The following is a 16,559-nucleotide window of genomic DNA, read 5'->3' on the forward strand; positions in this document are numbered from 1 at the left end:
TATTGGCTGAGTGTGAACCTTTTACACCTGTATAATCTATACACTTGGGCAAACTAGTTAGTCCAAAGATTTGTGTTGGGCAATTCAACCACCAAAATTATATAGGAACTAGGTGTAAGCCTAATTCCCTTTCAACGTCCTAACCAAAATGTTGTAGGAACCAAATGGGTCTTCCGCAACAAGCAAGATGAGCATGGTGTGGTGACAAGGAACAAAGCTCGACTTGTGGCCAAAGGATACTCCCAAGTCGAAGGTTTGGATTTCGGTGAAACCTATGCACCCGTAGCTAGGCTTGAGTCAATTCGCATATTATTAGCCTATGCTACCTACCATGGCTTTAAGCTTTATCAAATGGACGTGAAAAGTGCCTTCCTCAATGGACCAATCAAGGAAGAGGTCTATGTTGAGCAACCTCCCGGCTTTGAAGACAGTGAGTATCCTAACCATGTCTATAAGCTCTCTAAGGCGCTTTATGGGCTCAAGCAAGCCCCAAGAGCATGGTATGAATGCCTTAGAGATTTTCTTGTTGCAAATGGATTCAAAGTCGGAAAGGCCGATCCTACACTCTTTACTAAAACTCTTGAAAATGACTTGTTTGTATGCCAAATTTATGTTGATGATATTATATTTGGGTCTACTAACGAGTCTACATGTGAAGAGTTTAGTAGGATCATGACACAGAAGTTCGAGATGTCTATGATGGGGGAGTTGAAGTATTTTCTAGGATTCCAAGTCAAACAACTCCAAGAGGGCACCTTCATCAGCCAAACGAAGTACACTCAAGACATTCTAACCAAGTTTGGGATGAAGGATGCCAAACCCATCAAGACACCCATGGGAACCAATGGGCATCTCGACCTCGACACGGGAGGTAAGTCCGTGGATCAAAAGGTATACCGGTCGATGATAGGTTCGTTACTCTATTTATGTGCATCTCGACCGGACATTATGCTTTCGGTTTGCATGTGTGCAAGATTCCAAGCCGACCCTAAGGAAGCTCACCTTACGGCCGTAAAACGAATCTTGAGATATTTGGCTTATACTCCTAAGTTTGGGCTTTGGTATCCTAGGGGATCCACATTTGATTTAATTGGTTATTCCGATGCCGATTGGGCGGGGTGTAAAATCAATAGGAAGAGCACATCGGGGACTTGCCAGTTCTTGGGAAGATCCTTGGTGTCTTGGGCTTCAAAGAAGCAAAATTCGGTCGCTCTTTCCACCGCCGAAGCCGAGTATATTGCCGCAGGTCATTGTTGCGCGCAATTGCTTTGGATGAGGCAAACCCTGCGGGACTACGGTTACAAATTAACCAAAGTCCCTTTGCTATGTGACAATGAGAGTGCAATCAAAATGGCTGACAATCCCGTCGAGCATAGCCGCACTAAGCACATAGCCATTCGGTATCACTTTTTGAGGGATCACCAACAAAAGGGAGATATCGAGATTTCTTACATTAATACTAAAGATCAATTAGCCGATATCTTTACCAAGCCTCTTGATGAACAATCTTTTAACAAACTTAGGCATGAGCTTAATATTCTTGATTCTAGGAACTTCTTTTGCTAGATTGCACACATAGCTCATTTATATACCTTTGATCATATCTCCTTCATATGCTATGACTAATGTGTTTTCAAGTCTATTTCAAACCAAGTCATAGGTATATTGAAAGGGAATTGGAGTCTTCGGCAAAAGACAAAGGCTTCCACTCCGTAAACTCATCCCTCGCCGACGCTCCAAGAAACTCTCCATTCTCGGGGGAGACAAGCATGAGCATCCAAGAAAAGGACTTTTCCTTTGGGGGAGAAAGAGCCCAAAGCAAAAGGACCGGACTTCGTCTTTGGTATAATCTTAACTTATTTATTTATGACCAAAAGGGAAGATAGCACTTCGAGGGCTCTAATGATTCCGTTTTTGGCGATTCATGCCAAAAAGGGGGAGAAATGAGCCCAAAGCAAAAGGACCGCACCACCACCTATTTCAAATTTCAAAAACTCAGTATTGAATATTTTTCATTTGGTATCCTATTGTGTTCAAAAGGGGGAAAAAGTAGTATTTCAAAATGATACATCAAAACCCTCTTGAACACTAAGAGGAGGATCTCTTTTAGGGGGAGTTTTGTTTAGTCAAAGGAAAAGTATTTGAAACAGGGGGAGAAAATTTCAAATCTTGAAAATGCTTCGCAAAATTCTATTCATTCACCTTTGACTATCTGCAAAAGATCTTTCAAATAGATTTACAAAAGAATTTGCAAAAACAAAACATGTGGTGCAAACGTAGTCCAAAATGTTATAAGTAAGAAACAATCCATGCATATAAGTATTTATATTGGCTCGAATTCTAAGCAACCTTTACACTTACATTATGCAAACTAGTTAAATTATGCACTTCTATATTTGCTTTGGTTTGTGTTGGCATCAATCACCAAAAAGGGGGAGATTGAAAGGGAATTAGGCTTACACCTAGTTCCTATATAATTTTGGTGGTTGAATTACCCAACACAAATCTTTGGACTAACTAGTTTGTCCAAGTGTATAGATTATACAGGTGTAAAAGGTTCACACTCAGCCAATAAAAAGACCAAGTTTTGGATTCAACAAAAGAGCAAAGTGGGAACAGAAGGCCCTCTGGTCTGGGAGCACCGGACTGTCCGGTGTACTCCGGACAGTGTCCGGTGCACCAGAGGACTCCAGCTCAAACTCATCACCTTCGGGAATTTCCAGAGGCGACTCCGCTATAATTCACCGGACTGTCCGGTGTACACCGGACAGTGTCCGGTGCGCCAAGGGTGGTCGGCCTCAGGAACTCGCCAGCTTCGGGAAAAGCCAACGGCTCGTCCACTATAATTCACCGGACTGTCCGGTGTGCACCGGACTGTCCGGTGCAACTCCGGAGCAACGGCTAGTCGGCGCCAACGGCTACCTGCGGCGCATTAAATGCGCGCGCAGCGCGCGCAGAAGTCAGGCGCGCCCATACTTGCACACCGGACAAGGAACAGTACCTGTCCGGTGTGCACCGGACACCCAGGCGGGCCCACAAGTCAGGAGCTCCAACGGTCAGAATCCAACGGCAGTGATGACGTGGCAGGGGGCACCGGACTGTCCGGTGTGCACCGGACTGTCCGGTGCGCCATCGAACAGACAGGATTCCCAACGGCCACTTTTGGTGGTTGGGGCTATAAATACCCCAACCACCCCACCATTCATTGCATCCAAGTTTTCCACTTCCCAACTATTACAAGAGCTCTAGCATTCAATTCTAGACACACCAAAGAAATCAAATCCTCTCCAATCTCCACACAACGCCATAGTGACTAGAGAGAGTGATTTGCTTGTGTTCTTTCGAGCTCTTGCGCTTGGACTGCTTTCTTCTTTCTTGATCCATTCTTTGCAATCAAACTCACTTGTAATTGAGGCAAGAGACACCAATCTTGTGGTGGTCCTTGTGGGAACTTTGTGTTCCAAGTGATTGAGAAAAGAAAGCTCACTCGATCCGTGGATCGTTTGAGAGAGGGAAGGGTTGAAAGAGACCCGGCCTTTGTGGCCTCCTCAACGGGGAGTAGGTTTGCAAGAACCGAACCTCGGTAAAACAAATCTCCGTGTCTCACTTGCTTATTCGCTTGGGATTTGTTTTGCGCTCTCTCTCGCGGACTCGTTTCTTTATTACTAACACTAACCCCGGTTTGTAGTTGTGTTTATATTTGTAAATTTCAGTTTCGCCCTATTCACCCCCCCTCTAGGCGACTTTCAATTACAGACCACGTGAATCTGCAATCAGAATATATGCTTTGACTAAGGCTAATGGATCATATTCACAGGCGTCCCCGAGAATAGATCAAATACCAATAAGTCAAATGTGGATATGATATTAATCCCGGGTATATCCACATCTACATCAGGTAGAAGCATTCAAACCAATATGGTTACTCCTTAACGATTTCTGGCAAACTCCATATACACAGGAGTACACTCTGAACGACGGGTTCAGTTTGGCTTTTGTGCGTTTAGTAGAATATTGAGGCATTACACTATATGAGCATTCCTCCCCCTAATGCCGAGATGTTCTAAAAGCATACAGATAAAATCCCCAACCACAATCATCCAGTTGTGGCCAATGTATGCTATTGTGGTGATTTATTTGGGAAATCTTACGCACATTACAGATCGGGGTTTTATGCAGTGAGCTATGGACTTAGATTAATGTAGTGGCATGAATACTACATGTTTTTTTCTTCAACATGAAGGGTTAGTCTCAACATCCAGTGAGACACGCAACAACAAGTTGCTTCGTGGTTACAATTCTGCAAACTTATTGTTATTATTACCAAATGCACAGTCAATCATTAAGATTTAGACTAACATGCACAACACTATTTTATCCATAAGGCTTCTTCAGGGGCTCATGAATACCATTCGTCGTTTGGAGCCATTAGTTGACTTCAGATCAACAAGTAAAATGACCATCAGGGTCTAACGCTCACAAAGACATTCACTGGTTGCATTGTGCTTTGAGGCACATAGGAAAATGTATGTTTATATTGGTAGTAAAGTGCACAACATCAGGTCAATGCTGCCAAGCAGAGATTTTTATATGCAGAGATGTATAGTCTAGCTCGTTTTATTATTGCCCATGGTTTACCCAATTACTCATACCGATATGAAATTGGGTATCAATTTATGCAACATTTTTAGGTATTATAATTTTGAGAGAGAATTTATAACAATAGTTAATAATTTGTGGTGCTGCCAGCAGGGCAAATATTTCTCCTCATATGATATACCAATTTGTTCTATAAAGCATTATTTCGATCTCTTCGTTGTTCGGCAAAAAGAGAAGATTTGGAATAGAACAGGCAAGGCCAAGAATTCATTTTATCTGGGAAAATCACCATATAACTAGCTTTTGATGAAGCAAATGATGATAACTGCTTGGCAAGAACGAAACAATACTGGTATCCGCCTAGGATCCATCTTCAACAACAGATAATACTGCTTTCATACGAAGGAGTCGTCAAGATTAGGGAGAATACATCTGGTCTCCATAAGATCTTCATATTTTTATCACAAATTACCATCACCAATAGCTTAGTGGTCAATACTTATGGATCTTCCGGCGCCACAAACCAATGACATATTAATGTCCAATTTCACTTTAAGCTCTGTGGTAATATGGGATTTCATGGCTATTTTCTACTCTTCTTACTCCTGGTAGATCAGAGATATATTACGGTAAGCATTTCAAAGGTGGAATTCATTGTAGTTCTGCTACATAAACTCTAGGTATATGTCCATTTAGGACTGATCTTTATTATTTAGCTTAAAGTTGTACCATACCAATCAAAGGACTATGCCAAGTCAATTTAGTGACTATAAGTATTTATAATTCTGAGAGATGTATGCAACACAAGCATAGAGGTCCTAGAGAGGACGAATAAAGTGGTTCGACGGGAACACACAATGGTTTTTTTCACACCAACATAGTGAATGTTTTCTCAGAATAACATATACTCGCAACTCCGGGTTGCTAGGGGTTACATGTCCTTTTATCTCAGAATTTGCTTTATGTCGTTCAGCGACAAAGAGAGCAATGTGTCAACAATTGGTTGAGCAATATATGACTGAAATTTCTAGCCTTTATTCATTTGGTAAGGTCATATTGCTTACTAATAGAATCCCAATTCGTGATGTCTTCTATGCCGAAAAGGCTTTCATGCATTATATTATATACCTTCGAGTTACTTCGAGTAAAACTTTATGCATGATAAGAGAGCAGATAATTAACTTATCTGTGTTTTATATATATATTAATTTAATTTCCCAGATTTCCAAGCACTATATAGCTTGATATAATTGTTATGACCACTTGGCGATATATAAATATATGATGCCACACAACACAATCAAATAAGATATAGAGCTAAACAAAATTGTCTATGAAGGTTGCGCATAATGTGACTTCAGGGGCTTGAACAACCCACCACAATCCACGCGAGTACAAGTTCTAGCGTCTGGTGTCAACGCGTGTGCGGCCATCAGGGCTACAACAACATAACAAGCCTTCGTAATAAGCGCAACATGCACAATTATGGCTCGATAATCGGGGTATACGATAAGTCCACGCAACGTGCGCAACAGGCACAATTGTGGTCCGATGATCACGGCAGACAGATAGTGCCTACAGGGCATGCGAAAAATACGCGACCCGGCGATGGTGGTCCGACTCAACGAGAGCGGTCCGATTAAACGAGAGTGCAACATAACAATCACATGACGCAACCAAGTTCGTACGATACAAATAACGTGTCATGTTGCCAGGGCGCAGCCAATATCATAGCTCAGCCAATTAAAAATGTAGTCTGATCGACGTGCCTGAGTATCCACTGTATCATTTAATCGCTCGACGTGAGCCCAAAAGCTCAACGCAACACAAATATTTAGAGCGATTTGGGTATACACAATATAGCCTTCACACATTTTAATAATTTCTGTCAATTATCTACTACATGAAATAAAAGCAGAAAAATAAACTCCAGAACTAATGCATGAACATAGCACATCAGGTGTAACAAATATTTTACCATATTCATGCATGTATTTGTCTACTAATTATTTAGTAGACAGGAAATTGAATTAGAAGCGGCAAAATAAAACATATTGTCTTGCTATCGTATAATAGGTTATCCTCTAGTCATCCAAATCCTTGTGCTAAAACATTTTTAATATGTAATTAACATATTGCATGCGGCAATGCAGGAGGTGGGTGTGTGTGGCAATTTAAGAGATAAAGCTGCCCCTTGCATGCGCGACCACTTTTTTAACTAAAAGCTCGCTGCATGCACGCACTTCTGGTCAACAGCCATGCAGCCACGATCGGGGAGAAGCCCCTGGAAAAATCGGCTTTGTCTTATCTATTCAAAATACAGAGGAAAGAAATGGTCCACGCGGATGACCCGCTCGTGGAAAACGCACATGCCATCAGATCTGTTTTTCTCTTAGCAGCTACTGGCCGCTCGCCCGCCAGGTACACACGGTCACAGGACACAGCCATCCAGGGCTGAGGGCTCGACGCTGGTCTGTAGGGCCGCGTGGAGCCAGTAGCAGGGCGGGCGACTGGCCGCGCCAGTGCGTACAGGAGCGACAATTATCCACCGCGGGGGCTAGGGCCGATCGATAGGCAGAGACTTTTCCCAAGCTGGGTGACGCCTACCCAAGCCTCCACCCGTGAATGGAGACGACGCCACGGAGCACCGCCGTGACGCAGCTCCGGCGTGGACGCAACTTCTAATGCAGACATGACTCATAGAGGGCAATGGTTGGGCTACGTGCCCCTGTTATGGGAAACCGGAGTGGTGGCTAAATTCTCTTCCGGTGAATAGGAGTAGATTCAATCTCATACAGTTCGTTCCATTGCGCAGGGGAAATCGAAGTCTGTCGCGTAGGACAGTTCGGCTAGGCCGGAGACCTGCCGGATTGACAGAGAGTTGATGCAGATCCAATCCCGCAGCAACGTCGAGGTAAAGCGTGCTGATAACGTGTTGAGAACTACGTTACCACGGATCACCAGATCCGCTCCCTTCCCTCCCGTCAGCAGTAGAGGCGCAAGAAGCTGTAGAGAACTCGTCTCCCTTCCCATAAGCACCACAGAGGAAACACACGAGACACATGATATAGGGTTGGGCCTATGGCCTCTTTCTCTTCTCTATTCCATATGAGGGGTACAAGTTCTATATATAGAGACGCGATAGCCCTAAGGGCTATATTCGGTATTTGCTCACATAACCCTTCATTAGGGTTTCTCAACAACGACGTTCTCAACTCTCTGGGAATCAGTGTGTGTGAGAGAGAGAATAATTCGTTCCTGCATGGAAAAAATATGCCTGCAGGCAGTGATATAGTAAAAAATTTCACCTGCCGATGAGGCAAACACGAGGTGCACAGGCGCGACGATAATTCCGACGGCCGATGGAAGGGGGCAAGACGTGACGGGTTCCCCGCGTACGGTACGGACACGGCGCCTCACGCCAGCTGCTTCTCGTCCTGCGAAAAGTCTATAGACCTATCACTATCACTATGACGGATTGGAACAATATCACGATACTTCCAACATGTCTAAGTACTATCACTATAACTCGAGCTGAACATGTGAGTATTGTGAAATAAGTTGACCTATGTGTAGTTGCCTTGTTGGAGAGTTATAAAAGAACTTGTATTTGAGTATTGCGAAGTTCGCTGGTTGTTTGTTGCATGAGAACTGGAATTTGTGGTTGCATATGAATGTTGTATGTTATTTTGGTGAACACATGTCGTGTAGATCAATTAATATTTTTTGTGCAATATGAATTGAGCAAACTACAAATAAATCTTGTCAAAAATTTCATTTTTTCTGTAAAAAACAGCAAAAACTGGTTTGTTTCGCGGTTAACCGACAGTTTAGAGCCACGCCAAGCCGTTCGGTACGCACGGCCAACTGCCTCTCGGGTGATGTGATGGAATCCACAATTCTGAATTTCTGATCCTTCACTTGCAGAGACCATCGGGGTTCGAGTAGCTGGACGGGCGAGTCAAGGTGCTTCAGATAGAGGGCGCGGCACTACCGGGTTCTTCAAAGCAGCAGCAGAGTTCTGAGCTGATCCTTGTGCTTGTGCTTGCGTTGCAGGAGCTGACCTCGTCGCAGGCGGAGTTGCTGGAGAGGATCCAGAAGCTGAAACAGGTGCGTATGGATTTCCCAACACTTGATTCGATTTGAGGATTTAGGCCCCGTTTGGTTAGAGGGACTAATCTTTAGTCTCTGGTTTTTAGTCCCCTTTAGTCTCTATTTTGCCAAACGGAAGGACTAAAGTAGGAACTAATTGACTTTAGTCTCTAGTCCCTCACATAGATGCTAAAATGGACTAAATGACAACATTTACTCCAATTACCCTTGTTATAAAACTGGTGTCAAACAAAAAAAAGGAGTATTTTGGTCTTTATGTGTTGTATTTAATGTATTTAGAACCTGTTTAGTCTCTACAACTAAACAAGGTATGGATTAAAATTTGGTCCCTAGACTAAACTTTAGTCGTAGGACTAATGGAACCAAACGGAGCCTTAGTTGTTTCCCTAATCAGATGCTGATGAGATGTGAATGGCTGACCATTGCTTCAGGAGGTGCAGAACTGGCGCTCCAATGTAGAGACGCAGGTCAAGACATGCCAGAATGTGAGTTCTCTGCTCTGTCCTTTTTCCCTCACCTTGAAAATTCAAGGCTGCTGGTTGTAGTAATGAACACCCCATACCACCGGTGAATTGAATTGTGTTGCTTACAGGAACTCCAGGGTCTCAAGAAAGGACTTGACTCTGAAGTGGAACAGCTGAAATCGGTGCGCCCTCTCATTCTGTCGACTTTTATTCCTTTTTACCTTTGGTCTGGTCTCTAGCAGGAGCAGCACACCATCCTGTCATTTTGCTCGTAGGAAATGAAGGTGGTTAGGTCTGTACAGGAAGAGAAAGGCAATCTACCTGCACAAAATACGACTTTAGAGACGGTTAGTTTTGTGTGAAAAAAAAATATATATGTGATTACGCTCTACTGAGCCATGCTGTCGTGCAAGAAACTGCAACGATTTTTTTGTTTTGTAGAACAATAGCAATGCAGAACAAGCTTGGCAGACACCAGGCCAAGCACAGTATTGAAGAGCAAACAGCAACACAGGCGTGAATTGGTGCTTCCTTGCAGAGGTGAAGGGCTGTTCTGCTGGATATTCAGATCCTTTCAATGGATCAAAAGGGGGGAAAGCTGGCAGATACACGGAATCACATGAAGTATTCATTTTTTTAATATATACCAGCAAGTTTCCAAGTGCAAATATCTCTATAACAGTGAGCAATTTCAAGAGTAATGTACAAGAACTGCTTGTTTTGTAACAATTCCATGACTACTAATACTACTATTACAAACTTAATCTTGAAATAAAATCTGCACAGCCTCCTATTGTTCCAGTGTTCTAAACATGCTTAAAACAAAAATAAAATTTGTTACCCAATGAGGAATTGGAATCTGGAGGTGGCCATGTAATATTGCACGTCAGCATGTAATCATTTCTGCAATTTTGCTGCTTCATCACAGCTAGCTGAGATCTCCTTATGTCATTTAACTGAAATGCAACAGTCTAGTACTCCATCCCACCTTGTAAACTGAATAACATTATGGAGTTAATTCTGGACTTCCGACCTCTTCAGTTGCTACAGGGTAACTTACAAAAACTTAGGTTGCTTTCCCTTAAAAGCGAAGCTGCCTAAGAAACCTTAACATCTTTCCGGTTATCTGTGTGAAGGCTTCCTACAAGGGCAGAATATAGGGAGTCATCTGGGATCAATCCAGCTTTCAGCATATCATCATACAGCTGGAACGCCGCCTCTGATCTCCCTTCCTTCGCCAGACCTGATATCAGAGCCGTATAGGCCACGACATTAGGTTCCGTTCCCCTCTGCTTCATCTCTTCGAATAGCTTCAGCGCCACATCCACCTTCCCATTGACACAGTGCCCATGAACTAGCGATGCATAGGTGTATACATCTGGAACAAACCCTTTCTTCTCCATCTCCTTTCTGAACCTCTCAGCCTCACGGATCCTCCCCTTCTTGGCGTACCCATGAATCATAACACTGTAGGTCAAAACACTGGGCGTCGCCCCTTTCTCTGCCATTTCTCGGAACAGCCTTCTAGCCTCCACCATGTCGCCATCCTTGCAGTGTATGCTGATCAGTGTAGTGTAAGTGACGTAATTTGGCACGACACCCATCTCGATCATGATGTGCAATAGAGTCTTTGCCTCATCCAATCTATTCACCCTGCACAGTCCACAGGCCAGTGTGTTGTATGTGTAGATGTTCAGTTCGACGCCAATTTTCTCCATGGCCGCCTTTATTTTAAGAGCATCGTCCACCATCCCTTTGCGACAATAGCCATCAATCATGGTATTGAAAATGATTTGGTTAAGCCCTACACCTTGCCCTTGCATGTCTGCCAGCAACATCTCTGCAGCCTCCATCTGCCCAATCTTGCAGAACCCTTTGATCAATACACCATATGTACGCTCGTTTGGCTCAACGCCATTGCCAACGCATTCATCCAAAACCTTGGCGGCCCTCCGCATGTTCCCTGCTCGGCAATACGCGTTGATGACAGCGGTGTACAGGTACACATCCCCCACAACATTATTCGCCTTCATCTCATTAAACAGAGCCTCGACCTTGCTGATGTCCCTGGCGGTCGACAAACTATCCACAAGGATCGTATACGTCCCGACCGTCGCCTCGATGCCTTCGTTCTCCATGATCTCTAGAATCTCCTGGACCCGCCCGTCATCCTTTTGTCGCACGTAACAGTCAAGCAGCGAGTTGTAGCACAGCGCATTCAGACTCACGCCGTGGCGAGGCATATCGTCGAGCAGCCGGCGCGCGTCGTCCACGCGCCCCGACTTGCAGAGCCCGTCGACGACGACGGACGCGGCGAACGGCGAGACGGAGCCCGGGCACGAGCCGAGCGCCCGCTCCAGGAGGCCCGCGGCGTCCGCGAGGCGCCCGGCGCGGCGGAGCGAGAGCAGCGAGAACGTGAGCGAGCGCGGGTCGAGGCTGCCGAGGCGGGACACGGCGGCGTCGAGCGCCTCGGCCGCGCGGCACGCCGCGCCCGCGTCCGCGTACGCGCGGAAGAGCATGTCGTGGAACGCCACCACGGCGTGCGGCGGCGCGCCGCGCGGGAGCGACGAGGCGGCGAGGTCCGCGAACGGCACCGCCAGTAGGCGCGGCGTGAGCAGGGACCGGAGCGCGGACCTGGCGGCGGCGAAGCGCCGCGCGGTAAGGAGCGACGCGAAGGCGGCGAGCGGCGGCAAGGCGGCGGACCCCGCCATCGCGTCGTCTCGGCGGCAGAGGAGAGAGGACGGAGCGGGGAGGGGACGTCTCAGTGTGGGTCGTTGGATGGATGGCGTGGCGGGCTGCCGGGTGTTGATGGCTCGGCATGTTTGGTAGGTTAGGTGGGCTGGGCTCATAGAAGCTTTGGTTCGTGGGGGTGGGCTTTCCAGTGGGCTAAAATGAGGCAAACCATCCGTGGACTTTTCTTTTTGTTTTTTTTTCAAACTCAAACCATCCGTGAACTGAACACATGTAACGACGTTCTCAACTCTCTGGGAATCAGTGTGTGTGAGAGAGGGAGAATAATTCGTTCCTGCATGGAAAAAATATGCCTGCAGGCGTATAGTAAAAAATTTCACCTGCGATGAGGCAAAGACGAGGTGCACAGGCGCGACGAGAATTCCGACGGCCGATGGAAGGGGGCGGGTGAGGCAGGACGTGACACGGCGCCTCTCGCCAGCAGCTTCCCGTCCTGCGACGCCAGGGGCGGACCCAGCCAAAAAACTAAGCCGGGGCATACTTCTAACCACATATGAAGTTTAGCTGAACATGTACATGAGTGAGGGCCTCTAATTTTCTTGAGATGGAGCACTAATGGTGAAAATTTGTCTACTAACTATAGTTAACAAATTTTGAGCCGGGGCCTGTGCCCTCGCTGAGACCAACATGGGTCCGCCCCTGTGCGACGCCACTCGTGCGCTGCCGGTACGGAGGCGCCCCGCGGCGGCGACAGACAAGACGCCGCCTGTGGCAGGCCTGGGCGCCTGATGGCCACCATCATGGCCATGACCGGTGCATGCATGTACACGTGCACAGTGCGTTACTGCTAGGAGGACGAGGATAAGGGCGGCCTACTTGTGCATGCATGCCTAGGGGTTTCATATCTGTTGGTCAAATTCTAGTGCTATAGAATAGAAGGACACAACTAAATAAAAACACGACTAAGAATATAAATGACCACACCACCAAAACTAAGAGCACCGAATTAAAAAACTCTTCTTTAAATGTGATGTGATATTGCATTATATATTGTGTGCTTCTGAATAATTATATATTATGTTTTTAAAATAATTATATGTGTTTTTCTTGCTATTTGTGGTGCTTTGATCTAAGTATTTGCATTATAGATTACCCAACCGGTGCTCAACACCTAGCGGTTGCCCAACGAGTGTGGGTGCGGATGTAAAATCCACTCATTAGACATTATGAGTGTGGTGTAGCTTGATGTGTCGGGTATCAACACGGCCCGCTTTTAAATTTTAGCTTTTTATCAAAATTTTATGTTTATATCCATGTGAAGACTATTATCACAAGTGTACCTTATGAGTCGGTGTCATGATCTATGACACCGAGGTTATCTATAGCAGAGTGATGAGAAAAAGACATGCAAAACCCTAGGTCTTGTGTTTGAAGCCTAGTGTAAGCATCCAAGCCCCATATTTGGTGTTCTGTAATTAATGACAATGGTTTGTGGCCTGAAAATTTTATTTGAGGATAAATTTTGTTTAAGGATGTCGGAGACCATAATTAGGGGTACCTCCAAGACTCCTAAACTCGGCTGGTAATCACCATCAGCACAAGCTGCAAAGGCCTGATGGGCGCAATACAGGTCAAAGCTCTGTCCATTCAAGGGACACGATCTCGCCTCGCCCGAGCCCAGCCTCGGGCAGGAACAGTAGACCCAGGCGGATTCACGCCTCGCCCGAGGGCCTCCTCAAGCAACAGGCGCACCTTCGACTCGCCCGAGGCCCAGCTCGGGCAGGCTTCGCAGTGAAGCAACCTTGGCCAGATCGTCTCGTCAACCGACCATATCGCAGGAGCATTCAATGCAAGGATCGTCTGACACCTTATCCTGACGCGCGTTCCTCAGTCGGTAGGGCCGAAGTGACCGCAGTCATTTTGCCCCTCCACTGACTGACCTGACAGGAAAACAGCGCCACCTGCCCTGCTCCAACTGCTGTGCCACCCGCCAGGGTGAGGCTGACTGTGGCCGAGTCCAGCCTCATGCGCCATAGGAAGCTCCGCCTCGCCCAACCCCAGGGCTCGGCCCCCGCCTCGACCTCGGAAGACGGTCTCCGCCTCGCCCGACCCCAGGGCTCGGACTCAACCTCGACCTCGGAAGACGGTCTCCGCCTCGCCCGACCCCAAGGCTCGGCCTCAACCTCGACCCCGGAGGAGTCACCGCCTCACCCGACCTTGGGCTCGGACCGACCACGTTGCAGGGGGGTACATCATTACGCTACCCCTAGCTAGCTCAGGCTACGGGGAACAAGACCGGCGTCCCATCTGGCTCGCCCCGGTAAACAAGTAATGATGGCACCCCGCATGCTCCCATGACGACGGCGGTTCTCAGTCCCCTACGGAAGCAAGGAGACGTCAGCAAGGTCCCGACAACCCCGACATCTGTGCTTCTACAGGGCTCAAGCGCTCCTCCGACGACCACGACATATGCACAGGGCACTAACACCTCTCCGACAGCCACGTCGGCATGTACATAGGGTTTTGGCTCCTCTCTGCCGGACACGTTAGCATGCTGCTACACCCCCCCATTGTACACCTGGGCCATGTCCTTACATCTATAAAAGGAAGGTCCAGGGCCCTCGTACGAGGGGGTGGCCGCGTGGGAGGACGGGCTGACGAGCAGGCTCTCTCTCTCTCCCTCTCCCTCGCGGACGCTTGTAACCACCTACTGCAAGCGCATCCACCCTGGGCGCAGGACAACACGAAGCCGCAGTTTTCCCCCTCCTTGTGTTCCGTCTCGCGCCGACCCATCTGGGCTGGGACACGCAGTGACAATTTACTCGTCGATCCAGGGACCCCCCGGGGTCGAAACACCAACAGTTGGCGCGCCAGGTAGGGGCCTGCTGCGTGTTGACGAACAGCTTCCCGTCAAGCTCCAGATGGGTAGTCTCCAACAACCTCTCCCACCCAGGACGCTGCTCTGTTTCGGGAGTCTCCAGTTCATGTCCCTCAACGGTGGCTACGACATGGTACTCCTTCCTCCGCCTCGCGACAACGACAACGACGGCCGTCAGCCCGCCCGACGGCGGCGGAATCGACGACGTCTTCCCCCCATGGCGGAAGAGCAGAATCCGGGCCTGTCCCGTCACCTTCCCTGCCGCAGGAGGAGGAGGCGGGGCAACCATGGCCAAGCAGGAGGCGGCACCTCATTGGCTGTCGAGCGAGTCGACGACGCCGGCGCCCCAGCGGGGGACACGTCGGGCGTTGACTTCGCGTCTGAGACGAAGACGAGCGTCGTTTCCCCGCAACACGCCAACCCCAAACGAACGGATGACGCCAGCACGCTCGCGAATGACTTGCTGGGCGTTAGCCTAACGGTGCAATCCGTCCTCGACGCGACTTCGTCACCATCCGTCAATCAAGAGGTACCGTCCGTTTTCCACCCTGTGCCTTTTAGATTCAGCTTCGACCCACCAAGCGACCCTGCTTCGGTGGACGCTTTCATAAAGGCATATCCTAACCTTCCGGGGTACCATATGTGGTCAACCTGGGACCGACTGACGACCGTCTCGACCTACGGGCCCCCGGGTTCGGAGGAAGATGACGAGCCCGACTCTGGTTGGGATTTCTCCGGGCTCGGTAACCCCAGTGCCATGCGAGACTTCATGACCGCATGTGACTACTGCCTCTCCGATTACTCCGATGGTGGCCACAGCCTTGACGACGAAGACTGTGGCCCAAGTCGTGAATGTTTCCACGTCGATCTAGGGGGTCTCGACGAAGGCAACCACCTTGGTATGCCGGAGGACGGCGACCCCCCTAGGCCTGCGCCTCACGTTGACATCCTTCGGGAGCTAGCTATGGTCTCAGTCCCTGTGGGGGGTCAGGACACACAACTCGAGCAAATCCGCGGGATGCAAGCCAAGCTCGACGAGGAAGCAGGACAACTTGTGCAGCTCCGGCAGAACATCGGGCAGGAGTGGGCAGGCCGAGCACTAGCCGGAGAAGCGCGTCATCTGGCCCAGGACGTCCAGCACTGCATCACTGACGATGCCAGGGCAAGGCTGCCCTCGGCTTCCAGTGGGGTCGGCCAGAACCTGGCTGCAACAGCAATACTACTCCGAGCGATGCCGGAGCCATCCACCACCGAGGGGCGGCGTATCCAGGGAGAACACAAGAATCTCCTGGAGGATGTCGCGGTCCGACGGGCCGAAAGCTCTGTCTCCCGAAGGCAAGGGTACCCTCCGGAGCATCGCGCCGTGACTTCCCGATTCATGCGGGAAGCCTCGATCCACACCGGGCGCACGCGGGACGCAACGCCTGCAGCCCCGAGTCGCCTTGGCAACGGGCACCACCGCCGCGACCGTCGAGCCCACCTCGACGAGAAGGTGCGCCGAGGCTACCACCTGAGGCGTGGGGGACGCTACGACAGCGGGGAGGATAGGAGTCCCTCGCCCGAACCATCCGGTCCTCAAGTGAAGCGTCCCGATCCTTTGGGACTCAAATGTGATACAATTACTAGTCCCAGGAGGCTAGTAAACACATTCCTTACTTCAAATAGTACAGAGTTATTATAAAGGTTATTACAATACCGAGGTACAAGCTCGAGAGAGCCAAATTAAGAAGCGCAGTAGGAAAATATACTAGCCCAAGCCACAGGCAGAACTGGGTGCAGACACAGCCCTCTTAATCAAGCATAGCAGAAAAGAA

At 48.4% G+C, this 16,559-nt stretch overlaps 2 protein-coding genes across 2 annotated transcripts; one reads left to right on the forward strand and one right to left on the reverse strand.

Moving 5' to 3' along the window:
* The first annotated feature begins 6,746 nt into the window (after nucleotides 1-6,746).
* Nucleotides 6,747-9,940, forward strand: LOC103649340 (uncharacterized). The gene is made up of 5 exons (XM_020549170.1): nucleotides 6,747-6,755; nucleotides 8,548-8,709; nucleotides 9,144-9,197; nucleotides 9,305-9,358; nucleotides 9,452-9,940. Exons 1-5 carry the CDS (start codon nucleotides 6,747-6,749, stop codon nucleotides 9,536-9,538), a joined length of 366 nt encoding a protein of 121 aa, XP_020404759.1. The 3' UTR covers nucleotides 9,539-9,940.
* LOC103647930 (pentatricopeptide repeat-containing protein At2g32630) lies at nucleotides 9,797-11,950 on the reverse strand. Its single transcript, XM_008672427.3, has one exon. It carries the CDS (start codon nucleotides 11,885-11,887, stop codon nucleotides 10,274-10,276), a length of 1,614 nt encoding a protein of 537 aa, XP_008670649.2. The 5' UTR covers nucleotides 11,888-11,950; the 3' UTR covers nucleotides 9,797-10,273.
* Nucleotides 11,951-16,559: the final 4,609 nt, after the last annotated feature.

The sequence above is a fragment of the Zea mays genome, chromosome 2 (genome assembly GCF_902167145.1).
Source record: "Zea mays cultivar B73 chromosome 2, Zm-B73-REFERENCE-NAM-5.0, whole genome shotgun sequence".
Taxonomy (NCBI): domain Eukaryota; kingdom Viridiplantae; phylum Streptophyta; class Magnoliopsida; order Poales; family Poaceae; genus Zea; species Zea mays.